General features: G+C 48.9%; 3 protein-coding genes across 3 annotated transcripts; all 3 read left to right on the top strand.

Moving 5' to 3' along the window:
- Nucleotides 1-1,840: 1,840 nt before the first annotated feature.
- On the top strand, nt 1,841-6,052 carry EI90DRAFT_3131813 (uncharacterized protein; the record flags this gene model as incomplete). The annotated part of the gene is made up of 5 exons (XM_039064424.1): nt 1,841-2,011; nt 2,071-2,216; nt 2,288-2,438; nt 2,499-4,091; nt 4,139-6,052. The coding sequence occupies 5 exons, from the start codon at nt 1,841-1,843 to the stop codon at nt 6,050-6,052; spliced, it is 3,975 nt and encodes a 1,324-aa protein (XP_038910467.1).
- A 118-nt stretch (nt 6,053-6,170) lies between these two features.
- EI90DRAFT_2588045 (uncharacterized protein) lies at nt 6,171-6,875 on the top strand. The gene is made up of 2 exons (XM_039053275.1): nt 6,171-6,545; nt 6,639-6,875. The coding sequence occupies exons 1-2, from the start codon at nt 6,289-6,291 to the stop codon at nt 6,742-6,744; spliced, it is 363 nt and encodes a 120-aa protein (XP_038910466.1). The 5' UTR covers nt 6,171-6,288; the 3' UTR covers nt 6,745-6,875.
- Nucleotides 6,876-7,328: 453 nt separating this feature from the next.
- On the top strand, nt 7,329-9,210 carry EI90DRAFT_3079831 (glutathione S-transferase). The gene is made up of 9 exons (XM_039061854.1): nt 7,329-7,709; nt 7,745-7,856; nt 7,924-7,973; nt 8,043-8,273; nt 8,379-8,403; nt 8,466-8,522; nt 8,603-8,732; nt 8,788-8,845; nt 8,900-9,210. Exons 2-9 carry the CDS (start codon nt 7,787-7,789, stop codon nt 9,062-9,064), a joined length of 786 nt encoding a protein of 261 aa, XP_038910465.1. The 5' UTR covers nt 7,329-7,709; nt 7,745-7,786; the 3' UTR covers nt 9,065-9,210.
- The last annotated feature ends 6,830 nt before the right edge of the window (nt 9,211-16,040 follow it).

Raw genomic sequence — 16,040 nt, 5'->3', positions numbered from 1 at the left:
ATTGGTCCCTCACATATTCAGTGCGTTTTTATTTTTGTTTCCATCGTGTGTGCCAAATATGACCCTTTCATCATGTTAAGCCGGCAACCCAAAATGGATCCACTTTTCTTGAATCCATAACTTCCATAATTTTTTCACGCAGCTCTGGAATACGACCAACCGTTGGTCAAGAATCCTACTCAGAATCGTATGAAGGACTTTCTGACGCCGTTCGATTCGGTGGTGAATTCAATATGGATCCCTTCGACAAGTATCACCCTTTTTCTGAATAAGGATGTGTTTTTGGAGGAGACTTCGGGGAAGGCCATAGTGGGAGGGCAGGATGGTGGGAGCGCTGCGGTGGGCGGAGTGGGAGTCCGGGGTTAGGAAGGTAAATGGAGCAAAAGCACCCAAGCCCAGTTTTCGCAGGCGAATACGACAATGTTGAGTTTTCTAGCTTGACCGAAGCCACTGGATACGGGAAAACGTGCGTACTCTTTCACCAATTGTTCGGTCTGCTGTCGCTGATGTTCGATGAATGCTCTGTTGATTCTTGCTGCTCTTACTCATCTTGGAAGCGGCGGAAGGGACGATGCTGCATAATGGACTGGGATTATGTAGATGCACTGAGTTCGGTACTCCCCTCCAAGTCCTAACGACAATACCGCCCTCTTTCTACACATCCCCGCTTTCGATCCGGGGTCCAAGGCCCAAGAGATAATGCGGTTGATGGATTGAGGGACATCCGCTTTTTCTCGCACATTGCCATTTTGTTTTTCTCATGAAGGCAAACTGCTCGTTGCAACCCACATTCACATGTAGCACCTCTTGTCGGCATCCGTCCATCGCCACAGGGACAGGCGCCGAATTTGGCAAGGATTCTGTCCTTGTCGAATGAGCGAGTTCCGATTTAAATGTCGAGGTGCGCTGACTTGATTTAGACATTAGCCGGGTGGCGGGGGCTACTTTCAGGACCCATTCTCGGTGAGGGATGAATGCACTAGACACGTTGTTTGGAGAGAAGCAAACCGCATCCCGAGATGGAACGAAATTAGAGTTCCAGCAAGAAAACCAGAAGGGGAGGAAAAAGGTTCAAAGGTAGCTATGGCATGAATTCACCCATCGGGCTAGAGAATACACGATCCGGGGAGGATGGAAGTGGAAGTTGAGATTATTATTGTATCAATGCGTTGGGAAGTAGTCGAAGTGCTTGTGGGGGCCAATTCATCCACCAACGGATAATCACCCATGGGGCCTCAACCAAGCGGAAAAGTATTGGTTCCACAAGCGCCATCAAAACAGCGCCACCGCCAAACTTGAATCTGTCGAGGCGCCATGGGATGCTTGCGGCGCGCGTACAGAGGAGCCATGGACCTTTCAGAACACGATCTAGAGACCGGCGCTTGATTAAACGGAAAGGAAAGTTGGGTTCGCAGAAGGCGATAGCTGAACGATGATAAGCTTGGACGCACAGCCGACACTCACTCGCCTGTATCCTAAGAGCTCAATTAGAAGCTGGTCGTCCCCTTGATGAGACCGTCGTGAAACGTCGCATGCCACAAGCAGCGCTTAACGCCGGCCCGAAGCGACCGCCGCGACTCGTGCCTCATTACGACTTACATCTGATGTCCCATATGTTATGAGGCCTATCGATTCTCTCCCTGTCGTCATCCTCAACCAGTCTGGGTCATGCCAACGCACATGCTGGCATTCACCGTTGACATCGGATTAGACTAAGCAGGTTCTACCGAAGTAGAAATAAATACGCATATCGTGGAGGCCTCGTGGCTCTGAGTGTCAGGGACCACACGTGCATTGCACACCCAAGCGCTCTCCTCCGTCCACTTGCCTGTTATTGATCATGTCATTGCAGCAAAAGGCTGAAGCTCTCAGGCAAAAGATCGATGATTTCCTCGTAGCGGGAGGCTCCATAGCGGTCCCAGTCCTCCGGGTTGTCAATAGCACGGCTGATTGGTGTCCCCCACTAAAAATGGCGACTGGTGGTGCACTCTCCATCCTCGACGAGGTTCAGGTTCGCAATGGTTTGCGATCGGCCTTGAATGAAAGCTCACACTAGTTTGGGCCACATAGAAGTTCAAGGACAACAAGAAGGAATGGGCTGATTTTGGTCAACACGTAGTCGACACTGTGACCGAGGTGATTTTAGCCATAAAATCCTACGATCCATCAGCGGAAGAGGCCAAGCCGTGGGTGGAGAATATCACGAAGCTTGACGGGTAAGTTGTTTTTGTTTTTGTTGTTTGTTTTTTTGGTTCTCCCCGACCCCGTTACTTACATCAAGTCCTAGCGCGCTACAGAAGATCAAGTCCGGAATCGAACGAAGACTGCAAAAAATGGAGAAGCGACCAGCTTTCATAAATGCATTGTCCTACTTGAGAGATCCAGGAAGGATCGATGACCTAAAGAAAGATTTTGACAAAGCATTGGCATCATTTCAAGTAGGTTTCCCCACAGTACCGACCCATAATTATTGTTATTCTAATTTCCGGCCGATGCAGCTTAGGACGAACCTAATAGGCGGCGCCAAATTAGCGGCGATAGAACGTCGTCTACAGGACGACAAAATTCTGGATAGTCTCCGATTCCCCCCTATCGCCCACGATGATTTCACTCAGGCATGCCTAGAAGGCACTAGGGTGGATCTCACTGAGCATATTATGGCATGGTGCCGCAACGTTGGGGAGAGTGAGAACCGGCTAATGCTACTGACAGCTGTGGCCGGTGCCGGAAAGACTTCGATTACGCTCACGATAGCAGAACGGTGTGCGAGTGAAGAGGACGTTACCCTGTTACTGCACTTCTTCTTCAAAGCTGGCGAACGGTCACGGCCTGATTCTCTATTCAGCGGCATGGCTCGGGCATTAGTAGACCATGACCCAGTTTACCGCGCTTTCATTATCTCTGCTCTGCGAAAAGACCCTTCCCTCTCAACGGCCTTACTCGCGAAGCAATTCGAGGATTTAGTGGCTTCACCTCTCCGACATAAACCTCCATCTCCCGACCGTCCTATGGTGGTCATCATCGATGCTTTAGATGAATGCGATAAAGAAGCGTTTGAGCTTCTTGCCGAAATTCTTAGGGAAGGGGTGCCTAGGCTACCATCCTCCATAAAATTCTTTATCACATCGAGACAATTCGATCTCGTGAATCGCTACCTCTCCTCCGATTGCCCTATCGATCGTCTCACTATTGATCTTTCGGATGGGACAAATTTGAAGGACTGCACCACATACATACATTCCCAGTTGCAAGTGCTGAAGAAAGTACATCCAGATGTATGCCATAATCTTCAGGACGAGGACAAGAAAATACAAGAGATCTCAGAACAAGCAAGTGGCTTGTTTGTTTGGATCAGCACCATCTTTCGCTACATGAGGACGGCCAACAAGGATCCTATGAGGACGTTAGAGGGCCTGCTCGACACTGGTGCCAAACGATCAAAGGTCCCTGCTGAGGGAATGATGGATCGGCTGTATGCAAGCATTCTGAAGAAGTGCGATTGGGAGGATGAAGAATTTGCATATGACTACCCAATCGTGATGGGAGCAATATTCGTTGCGCAGCAGCCTCTATCTGTCATAGCTTGGGATGCCATTTTGTCACCTTTCCTCAAATCTTCTGTTCGATATGTGTTGGCTGAACTTGCACCTCTCCTCTCAGCGGTTGGGGATCATCATGTTCCGGTTCGAATCTTACACCAATCCTTCCGTGACTTTATCGTCGATCGGATGGATCCCAAATCGATCAACCCCAGCTGCGGTCCAGTAGATGTGTGGACAGAGAATGCCAAAGTTGCACTGCGATGTACCGAGATTCTCATCCAGGATCTTTCCTCTGTAGAGGGCTTAGGACTGATTGAAAATCTGTCGAAAAAAGACGAAATGCCGCGCATTCCTCGAGAGGAGTTATCTGAGCACTTTCATTATGCATGTTGCCATATTGTTGATCACCTCAGTGGAGTCCAAGAACCGGAGGAGGGGCTTGCTGGGTTAGTCGGTGTGTTTCTAAGTCAGGAGGCAACTCGCTGGGTGGAAGTCTGTGTGAGAATGGAGGGCTACATTAGTATCTCGTTACTACCTAAGTGGGCCAAAGTATGTGTCCTTCATTGTATTAATGGAACTACCTCATGATGTTTTAGTCGGCTGTTGAGCACCGGTCCAAGGATGTTGTCTGTGCATTGGCCAATGAGCTTATCCAGCTTGCGAGGAATTTGGATTTTTTTTCAAAATTCCAGGAGGCTTATGAAGCAGCGAACGATTCCGTTACGCTTTGCCGTGACCTTGTTTCTCTGGACCCGGAGACCTACACCCCAGATTTGGCCGAGTCACTCAACAGTCTATATAATGCACTTTCGAATCTTGGACGGCACTCGGAGGCGCTCCCATTCATTGAAGAAAGTGCCAAACTCTACCGCCAACTGGTTGTCATTCACCCAGAATCATACACGCCAGATTTGGCTATGTCACTCAATAATCTACGTATTGCTCTTTCTGATCTCGGACGGCACTCGGAGGCACTCCCATTCATCGAAGAGAGCGTCAAACTCTATCGCCAACTAGTTGCCGTTTATCCAGAATCATACACTCCAGATTTGGCCGCGTCACTCAACAACCTATCCAACGCTCTTTCTAATCTGGGACGGGACCCAGAGGCACTCCCATTTGTCGAAGAAAGTGTCAAACTCCGACGCCAGCTAGTTGCTGTTGACCCAGGATCACACACCCCGGATTTGGCCATGTCACTCAATAATCTATCTACCGTTCTTTCCAGTCTCCGACGGCACTCGGAGGCGCTCCCATTCGTTGAAGAGAGCGTCAAACTCCGGCGCCAGCTCGTTGTCATTCACCTAGGATCATACACCCCGGATTTAGCCATGTCACTCAGCAATCTATCTGCCATTCTTTCCGATCTCGGACGGTACTCGGAGGCACTCCCGTTCATCGAAGAGAGCGTCAAACTCCGGCGCCAGCTAGTTGTTGTTCACCCAGAATCATACACCCCAGATTTGGCCAGGTCACTCAATAATCTATTTACCACTCTTTCCGATCTTGGACGGCACTCGGAGGCACTTTCATTCATCGAAGAAGGCGTCAAACTCTACCGCCAGCTAGTTGCCGTTTATCCAGGATCATACACCCCGGATTTGGCTATGTCACTCAACAATCTATCTGCCATTCTCTCCGATCTTGGACGCCACTCGGAGGCGCTTCCGTTCATCGAAGAGAGCGTCAAACTCCGGCGGCAGCTAGTTGTTGTTCACCCAGGATCATACACCCCGGATTTGGCCGGGTCACTCAACACTATGTATACCACTCTTTCCAATCTCGGACGGCACTTGGAGGCACTTTCATTCATTGAAGAAAGCGTCAAACTCTACCGACAACTAGTTGCCGTTCATCCAGGATCATACACCCCGGATTTGGCTATGTCACTCAATAATCTACGTATTGCTCTTTCCGATCTTGGACGGCACTCAGAGGCGCTTCCATACATTGAAGAGAGCGTCAAACTATACCGCCAGCTAGTTGCTGTCCACCCAGGATCTTACACCCCGGATTTGGCCGTGACACTCAGCAACCTATGCAATGCTCTTTCCAATCTGGGACGGGACTCAGAGGCGCTCCCATTCATCGAAGAAAGTGTCAAACTCCGACGCCAGCTAGTTGTTGTTCACCCAGGATCATACACCCCAGATTTGGCCGGGTCACTCAACAATCTATCTACCACTCTTTCCGGTCTCGGACGGGACCCAGAGGCACTCCCATTCATCGAAGAAAGTGTCAAACTCCGACGCCAGCTAGTTGCTGTTCAGCCAGGATCATACACCCCAGATTTAGCCATGTCACTCAACAACCTATCTATCATTCTTTCCAGTCTCGGACGGCACTCGGAGGCACTCCTAATTATTGAAGAATGTGTCCAAATCCGGCGCCAGCTAGTTCTTGTTAACCCAGGAGCACATGCCCCAGAATTGGCTAACTCGCTCAAGAACCTACGTAGTGCACTCTCCGATCTCGGGCGCGATTCCGAGGCGCTGATGGTTCGCGATTGAGTGGCCGTTCTCTGGTCTTCCCCATTCCGCTTATCATTGCCTTTTCTCGTGGGCCAACCACACCATACTGCATATGCTGCATGTGTGGAAGGGGGTGTTCAGCTCAATTACTCTATCCCAGTTTTTTTTTTTTCGTTAGAAACTTTCCCACATCCGGTGTTCATTTATTCAAGTAGACCATTTTGCCTGCCGCTGATTGCTCATCTGGTCCATATTTCTGCATAACATCATAGGTGATGATGCCGAGGTTTGGATGGACGATGAACGTTGGTGCAATGAAAGGACGAAGCAGACTAGTTGACATTCTCTGGTGCCATCGTGCTAGCGTTGTGAAAGTTGGGAACTTGAACTATGTTTGGGGATATCAACCTCCAATACGTAAGGGACAACGACAACAAACTTCGATTTATCTCGACAAGCAACTGCACATCAACTCTATCCGAATACAAGAGTGGGAAGTCGAGGATACCAATCGACTTGTGGCGATGCCAAGGTATGACAGGCAACCCCACCGACGTCGGCCTCAACTGAACTCGGCATTTCTCTCTGCGTGATGCCCTTTTCGATCTCGGACATTACTCCGAAGCACCCATGGTCCACGTTCGAGCGACTCAGGCACAGCGATTCCCAGTTTGCGGCCTGAATTGGATAGTCCGAGAACAATAACAAATTTATTCACAATTTTTGATTGAAACAATATTTATAGCTAGAGCACCATATCGCATCTTAAAATTTTAACATCAGCGATACTCATTTCTTTATCTAAATATTTTCATTCCCATCGCTCGTTGCTGTTGTACTCTTTCTTTTTCTGCATACCATCATGCGTGATGCCAATATTGAGATTTGGATGTCGGTGCAACGGAAAGATGAAATTGGTCACCCAGTGTATCGCCAGGAGCATAACTTTGAATTGACTTGGCGATAGTCCAGCACATAATATTATTAAGTGACATGATGAACGACAGTATCAAGGGGTACATGCCAGTGCCTGTCGCATTGTCGCAATTGCATTCGAATGTGGGTTGTGGTGACGTCAATGACAGGCGATCTGACTCGGCGAGGGAGGAGAACGCGACCGACCCGGAGCACGCAGAGGAGCACAAACCACACCCCTTATGTAGATTCAGTTGCACCGAGCTAGCTAGATAGCCGCAACTCCCACGTACCGCGGGGTAACAAAATAGAGTACAACAACCCGAACTCGGCGGACCCCTCTACAACCTAGTGATCGTTGTTGAACACTGAGCCCAGGCGCACGGAGAAAGCAATCTGACCTTGAAGGCCCTTGGGAGCGGACTGCTCCTGTAATACGCTTAGTCATTCTCCCACACAAATATTATTCATTTCTTCATGCCTTACGAATCCACCTGAGTATTAATTAAGATTCACCCATAACCAGTGATCCCCTCACTAGTGTGCCTAGGGGAGTTGACTGCTGCCAGCGACGACTACGTGTGCATGATTTTCGGAATAGGTTTTAGCTCGGCTCACCTTTCAAGTTGATCTTACCAAGCAGTGTCCAAACCCAGCAGCCTAAGGGACTCATTAATGTCATGCACGATACCTCCACATGGTGGTGGAGGTGGACAAAATGACATTTCTGCTATATAAATGACCCTTCATTGCTTGCTACACTCCTCCATTCAACCTGCCCCTCGGAATCTCTCAAAGCTCCTTCACGTTTCGAGGCTCCGAATCGCATTCGCTAGGCTCTTGTCTACTCGCTTGATCATGTCGACGCCTACTTTGACCCTTTATACTGCTCCGAGCCCTAATGGCCACAAAGTCTCCATAACTCTTGGTGCGTATAGGCTAACCTGCGTGGCGATTGCAAGCGCTAATTTGCCGTTTTGCCTTATATCTCACAGAGGCCCTCAAAGAATTGTATCCCGATGGAGGACTAAGCTACGATTTTAAAGTATGCGGAGTTCACGTTCCAGTCACGGGCACTCATTGTATCCCCACTTCTCATATCCCCGCCATTTAGAAACTGGACTTCAGCAAACTGGAACAGAAAGAACCATGGTTCCTTCAAATAAACCCGAATGGTCGAATTCCGGCAGTGACCCACCACCGCCCAGACGGAACGCAGTTTAACGTTTTCGAATCAGCCGCCATACTTCTTTATCTCGTTCAGCGATGGGATCCAGAGAGAAAGATCAGTTTTGAGGTGGGATCAGATGAGGAATCCGAAGCTCTTCAGTGGATATTCTTTTCTGTGAGTTTTTCCGGATATGGTGTTGGGGGACTTCGGTCGTCTCGTCCGCGGCCTGAGAGCATTGATACCATAGTCTGACGCAACTTCTTGGGTTTGTTTATATAGCATGGTGGTGTTGGTCCGATGTCAGGTTCGCCAAGTCTGGAAATTGTCAAGATTCCGTTATAATTACATTCTCTGGCTCGATAACAGGACAAGCGAATCACTTCTACCGCTACGCACCTGAAAAAATCCCCTATGGCATAAACCGTAGGTATACCTCCCTCACTCTCTTTCGCCTTCGTGCAAGGGAACAAGCTACCATTTCCATGATCTCTTTAATCCACCAGGTTACATGACCGAAACAAAACGTCTTTATAGCGTCCTCGAGGCCAGGTTGACCCAAGGTGAAGGTCGAGACTATCTAGTTGGATCTGGGAAGGGGAAGTATTCTATTGCTGATATCAACGTTTGGCCTTGGTACGTTTGTCATCGTCCTCTTATAGCGTTAATTAATTGTCGAACATTGGAATAGGATCAACGGTTGGGCATGGACGGGCCTCGACAGCCTCGATGATTTCCCTAACCTTGCCGTATGTCTCACGTTTCTTTCTTCATTCCTGCACGACTAACGGGTCCATCGACAGAAATGGCTCGATAGAATTGCTAAAAGTCCAGGTGTTCAGGCGGGTCTTAACGTGCCTGAGAAAGGTCCTGCTGCGAGTCAATTGACGAAGGAACAACAGGAGGAAGCAGCTAGGCAGGGTTCACAGTGGATCTTGAGGGGAAATGGTGTTATTCTGACCAAGTGAGTAGACCCCGGGGAGTGATGGCTTCTGTAATTGTACTGCTGGTGCACGGGTGGTGAGGCCGTATATTGGCATGAGGACGGGAAGAACGACATAATCACAACTTTGTAGTTGTATGATTCAATGTATAAGAACCTTTCACTCGATAGTCAGCTTCATGAAGACGTTCCGAATGGGTATCAGAGGTCGGGCTCGAGTGTAGTTTGCGCAATCCTCGCTTACGGCTGCTCAGGCCGCAGTCAGAGCCGTATTCAGTGTCTCAGGGGTGAACTCGATCCGATAATAGTGGGGTGAGATCGTCCAACTTTACACATGCACGACATCCTCCTGCCACAGATGCAAATGGTTTGTGTCGACCCGCAATGAGCAGTCGCCGACCTAGGAATCTCAATGAAACGTGGGGGTTTATTCCAGTCCAGGGCCCAGAAGCGTCATCATCAAGTTGAACCTAGCAAAGGACAGAGTTTCGAACTTAAAAATATGGCCACAAAAACAGAAACACGAACACCCCCAAGTTGGAAGCCTAGCCGAGGGAGGGGGTTCTTCCTAGGACCGGAATCTCATCCTGAACGCTCTAGTGTCAATGATGATCTGCGGCGAATAGGTTACGGAGACTCATTGTATATATTAGGCGCCCAGTATCCGGGTGGGATAACCAATAGAAATAGCATTGCGAAGCGGGATTACGGTATGGGAAAAAATAGAGAACTGGGAGCCCGAACCGTCGTAGTCCCGGTGGGTAGAGTTGACGGGCGAAGTACTGAGTTGTATTCTCGGCCTCCTTTTTGTGTACAGATCGCAAACCTCTGTGCGGCATCTTGATGGCCCAATGTGTGCCAGAAGGTTTATATACTCTGCGCAAATTCTGAAGTACATCGACCATGTATTAACTGCTTTCTCCGATACCAAACGGGAGTGGGGTTAGGCTCAATCCCGGCTTCGAGGGCGTTAAAGTCAGACCCAAGAAACGATCGAGAACAAGTGAAGCGAGAAAGAGAGGAAAGCTCAGGTTCAGTCGGAAGAAACAACTGTTGTTGTACATCGAGCCTGAGCGTCCACTTTGGCAATCGCCATCGGTCCGAAAGAGAAAACAGCTCTGTGTACAGATGCGGATGGGTAGGATGAGAATGTGGTGCAGCCACGCAGTGAATCAGGAAGCGTAGCCAAGAGCCCGAGGGTGTGATTGGACAATACGGTTCAAGCCGTGTATAGATCGAGTGGGACCGTAGATCAACAGTAGTGACATACCCTAAGCAGCGCTGGCTGGTGCCAAAGTGGATTCTGTCGTATAGTAATTCCCCGAAGGAAGCCATTCCCTGCTTATGACTCTTCCTCCAGAACAGGACTGAGTGACAATATTAATACCCAATAGGAACAGTATACGATCAAGAGAAGAGAAGGAATGATAAGAGTGAGTTGCATTTGCAGGGTTTGGCCAAAAACTCACATGTGGACGCCTGTCTAGGCTACCTGAAACCTCGGAGTTCTCAGTTATCAACTGGAACCTCCACTGGAACTCTAAGTACAAGAGAAAGAGATGCATAGACAGACACTAGATCTGGCGCTACAGTGGCTCGCAAGCATAATTTCTTATCGCACTCTCAGACCTGCATTCTCCTGGCATTGTTGACACTGCGTATGGCCGGGTTCGGTCAAATAACTGACATGCGTTCGGGCGTCAATTAGAACGCCCGCTGAGAGAAGGAGGTGATTGACGGATGCTATGTCTGGCACTAGCTTGCCCGCATTGCACTCCCTCGAATCTGCGCTCGCCTTGGTATTTGCTGCAGTGCTTATGTGTTGGCATTACATATTTGCAGCATTTGGCCAAAAACTCACATGTGGACGCCTATCTTAGCTGCCTGAAACCCCCGATAACTCAGTTATCAACTGGAACCTCCACTGGAACTCTATGTGGTAAAGAAAGAGAACATAGACAGACGCTGGATCGGCACCACCGTTGCTCGCTGGCATCGCTTTCCACTGTGTTTTCTCCAACCCTCACACCAGTGTACATACGCAATCGGTGAAACACTCACTTGTGGACGTCTTTGTTGGTACCTAGAACTAGTCAGATCTTGAGGAGCAGGCGATCCGAGAAATAATGAAGCGATACTGATTTGAGCAGCGATCTTCATATGTCTGATGATCCGGGGTATAGGCAAGTCTATCATGGTTGTTATCATTTTCTAACACATCGTTGACCCGAGGTTACGGATGGTCTGAAGTTATTAGGAAGGTAGGAAGGGTGTCGAAGTGGCAAAAAGTTCACATGTGGACGTCTCATTCAGAGCGATGGAAAACAAGAAATTTTGAGTGACAACCTCAATACTCCATTGGAACAGTATAGAAACAAGATAAGAGAAGAAAGTGAGTTGCATATCATTATATTTGCACCGTTTGGCCAAAAACTCACATGTGGACGCCTGTCTAGGCTACCTGAAACCTCCGAGTTCTTTGTTATCAACTGGAACCTCCACTGGAACTCTATGTGTAAGAGAAAGGGATGATAGACAGAGTCTAAGTAAGCACTACTGTTGGCTCGCTAGCATCGCTTTCATTGTGTTTTCTTGAATCCTCACACCTAGCATCATTAGTACGGAATCGGTGAAACACACACATGTGGACGTCTCTTTTGGAACCTAAAACTAGTCAGATCTCAAGGAACCGGCAAGTTGCTCCAAGGGTACTCCAGAACAAGGAGAGCAGAGGTATGGCGATCCAAGCTCTACTGATTAGTTCGAAGCAGCGATCTTACATCTGAAGATCTGGCCTGAATTTTGGGTTTAGGCAAGTCTATCATAGTTATTCTCTAGCACATCACTGACCCGAGGTTACAGATAGTCCGGGGCTACTAGGAAGGACGCCGAAGCGACAAAAAGCCCACATGTGGACGTCTCGTTCAGAACCATGCAATACAAGAAATTCCGAGTGACAATCTTAACACTCGATAGGAACAGTATGAATGCAAGAGAAGAGAAGGAATTAATGAAAGTGAGTAGCAAGGTCACTGACGGTCTATATGTTCATCTTATTAAGGGGCAGGCTGCAAGCATAGCTGCAGTTTTATAGATCTAGCCAGGCCAGTGAGCACAAAATGAGACCGGATTACCGGATTCGAGGTAAGTTGCTAAGTTCTTGATCTCCTGGGAGGATGTCCACCTTGTCGTGGTCCAGGAGCTGCCTGATGAAAACTTCAGGACTGTGACTTGTCATGGTTCAGCAGTTGAGGGCTCCAAGAGGCATCCATTGCTCGATCTAGTGTGGTAGTTGCTTAATCTAGGGCGATAGTTGCTTGTTGTTTCCGGGGCAGAGACTTCTTAAGAGTCCCCACTTGTCGCGGTTCAGTCGAACCCGACAGTGGCTCTGGGGTCAAAGCTCCGAGGGGAGGGGCGGGGGGATGTTTGTGTATCGCGTTTGAAGCAAAGGCCTCCTTAGAGTCCCCACTTGTTGCGGTTCAGTCGATCCCAACAGTGGCTCTGGGGTCGAAACTTCACGGGGATACGATCTCTTTAGAGTCCCCACTTGTTGCGGTTCAGTTGAACCCAACAGTGGCTCTGGGATCCGAAGCTCCAACGCGACTTAGGGGGAAGACTTCTTAAAGAGTCCCCACTTGCTGTGGTTCAGTTGAACCCGGCAGTGGCTCTGGGGTCGAAGCTCTAAGAGGGGGGGTGGGGGTGGGGGTATATCGCGTCCACAGCAAAAGCCTCTTAAGAGTCCCCACTTGTTGCGGTTCAGTCGATCCCGACAGTGGCTCTGGGGTCGAAGCTTCACGGGGATACGATCTCTTTAGAGTCCCCACTTGTTGCGATTCATTGGAATAATCCGACAGTGGCTCTGGGATCCGAAACTCCAACGCGGCTTAGGGCGAAAGACTTCTTAAGGAGTCCCCACTTGCTGCGGTTCAGTTGAACCCGGCAGTGGCTCTGGGGTCGGAGCTCTAAGAGAGAGGGGGGGAGGGGATGTATCGCGTCCACAGCCAAAGCCTCCTAAGAGTCTCCACATGTTGCGGTTCAGTCGATCCCGACAGTGGCTCTGGGGTCGAAGCTTCACGGGGATACGATCTCTTTAGAGTCCCCACTTGTTGCGATTCATTGGAATAATCCGACAGTGGCTCTGGGATCTGAAACTCCAACGCGCCTTAGGGTGAAATGACTTCTTAAAGAGTCTCCACTTGCTACGGTTCAGTTGAACCCGGCAGTGGCTCTGGGGTCAAAGCTCTAAGAGGGGGGGAGGGGGAGAGGGGGAAATTGCTTGCTTGATCTACAGCGGTTGTTTGTTGGTGACGTTCCCCTGGGAGGATGTCCACCTTGTCGTGGTCCAGGGGCTGCCTGACGAAGACTTCAGGACTGTGACTTGTCATAGTTCAGCAGTCGAGGGCTCCAAGAGGCATCCAATCTTAGTCTCAGTGATGGAGATGGTAGCGACGGGACAGAGTTATCTTCTATGTTACCCAACTCAAGAGACGCAAACGGTGAGTTCTCGGTGCACATATCCATATATATATAGAAGATGGAGCGATTTTCCAGGCGCATCAGTGCAAGAAAGTGTAGAGGGGCGACGGAGTCGGCTGGTAACCAAGGGTGGTAGGTGTATATACATGGGGCTAATGTTCGTTTCTTCTTAGGCCCCGGCCCAGCATGATACAAGAAGTATTTGAACTGTGTAATCAGCTCGCAGGAGACACCAGCAGCATTCACAACTTCTTTGCGTTTCTCTGCCCTTACTTTTCAGCACCGTGTCGTTGAACAAACGAGCCACAGAAAAGTCCTTGGTACGTAGAAAGGTTGTACACATGCAGCTGGAGGATATAAGTAAGCGAGGGGCTCTCTAGATGCACTGGAGTTTAGGATATTGTTAGTGATGTCGAACGCTTGTAGCCGTGGGAATAAATTAAATTCGTTGCCGCTTTTCCTCTCCTGCTGCCCTAAGCTCATGAAAGCTTCCCGAGCATGCAGACATCGACATCATGCGTGAAAGTTGAGAGTCGAGCATATTTACGTAATTTTTTGAGACGTACTTCGATTTTGGGCTAGTTCAGATCCAAACGCCTTATAAGCCAAGGAAAAAACTTGCAAATATTCATTCGAGGTAAGTCACTTCCGTTAACCAATGAATTCAAATAGTCAAGTTGAAGGCGCAATGTCCATTTCTCATTTCATCATGAGTTCATCGATTAGCAAGCTTGATTCGTTCTCGCGCAAAACATGTTCATTTAATGTTTTTCCGGAATTAGCCGTGTTCATTACTGCGGCCGCACGCTCAATGGGTCTGGAGTCTTGTAAAGATTATCCACACCATCGACCCTAGCTTATTCTCCGGCGGTCGCATGGCAGCTCCCCAAATGGATGTCTTTATTTTCATCAGATTGTCTGTGCGAATTTTATGATGATACTCCGCGGGAAAATGGAATCGAAGCGATGTCTCTTCTTTTCTTGGCTTCCGCGGAGACGTTGTTTCTATTTCCTCGCTTTTCAATACGGAATAGCTCATATCACGACCTAATAGAAGATAACTGTACTATGTAGTTGCAGCCTTGGCTCCTATTTGCGTTCGGCGCTTCTTTCTACCACCAACTTGGTTCATCCACGCAGTTCCAATCTTTCCAGACTCACACTCCGATTCGCTCACTGCTATATAATGTCTAACTAAAAGGTCATCTGGGTACTCTCGCCAGGATTCTACCACTGAAAATCGTGAAAGGCTACCTTCATCCCGCTAGCCTATAATCGATGAGGCTTAATTCTCATATCTTACACGGCTTTCTGTTCTGGCGTATGAATATGAATTGTACCGAGAAGACATTCTCCCAGACATTCTCACCAAATCTTGCATGTCCATGATGCGGTGGAGGGCGTCTTGCATCAAGCCGAGAACAGATAGATACGACGGTGCGACCTTCTCTTCCTCAACTAAACTCCCCGTTTTCAGCAACGTGGTGATGTATATGGACGTGAAAAGTTGGTATGGAGCTCTGCTCCTTGCTGAAGGTCTGTGGGCGATGAATTTTCGACCTTTTCGTTGGAGGAAGGTGTTGGGCGGGAATTCATTTCGAGCCGGGTGCGTGGTTCACTTGGAACATTGTTCTAATGACCCACCCCGCAAGAAGCACCTAGCAAAAACTCGACTCTCTCCGACTCTCTCCGACCCTCTCCGACTTTCGGGATTGCAGGATGGTCTAAAGTGCTCGACGTCTCGATACGCACGGGGCATCTGTTTTGACGTCCTCAATTTCAACTGGCAACACTACATACATCATTGATTCTGAGGCTAGGTAGTACCCTGAATTTCCCCTGGCTGTGATACCAGTCGTGTGCCTTCCCGATATCTCAAATTCGAATCTTCGTGCGTCGTACTAGAGCTCTCCAACAATAGCAGTGGGAGAACCATCAATATCATTGGTTCATCCAGGTCCTCGAAATTTCAAAAATCACGCATTTGAGCCGTTATGGCTGCTCGCTGACATGCCTCACATCAGCACCCCAGGGAAAGACAGCCGATCTACCGCACGTCCCGGGACTAATACCGAGTACAGGGCATAATGCCGAGCGTGGCAGATCAAATTATGCGCTCCGATTGATCCAAAGAGCAGGTACTAGCTAAGCGATAAATGAGCCCTCGGTGAATCCCTCCCTTCCAACCCACACCCATCCCATCACTTCCCATATTTAATCTCTCAGATTCATTATTCACTCCATGGACTTATAAGTATCCGACGATGACCTTCTATGTAATAATCTCTAGTGGGAGCATTCAGACCCCAAGTTGGACATTCAAGCTCCAACCACGGCTTGCAAAATCACCAATGTCACGCTATTGTATTCGTGGCTGCAGGATGCTATATGGAGCTTCGTTGTTGTCGAGGGCTCGAGCTCAAGCTTGGACGCCGGTCATATGTCAGAGTCTGTTTGGCTTTACTTCCTCTCCGTCCGCCACTCGCTCCACCGGTGCTGCCACCATTTCGACGCATACGCGTCTG

Source organism: Cantharellus anzutake, assembly GCF_015039405.1.
Source record: "Cantharellus anzutake strain C23 chromosome Unknown EI90scaffold_81, whole genome shotgun sequence".
NCBI classification, from domain to species: domain Eukaryota; kingdom Fungi; phylum Basidiomycota; class Agaricomycetes; order Cantharellales; family Hydnaceae; genus Cantharellus; species Cantharellus anzutake.
Note: the sequence above shows the minus strand (reverse complement) of the source record. Positions and strands in the feature narration are given on the sequence as shown.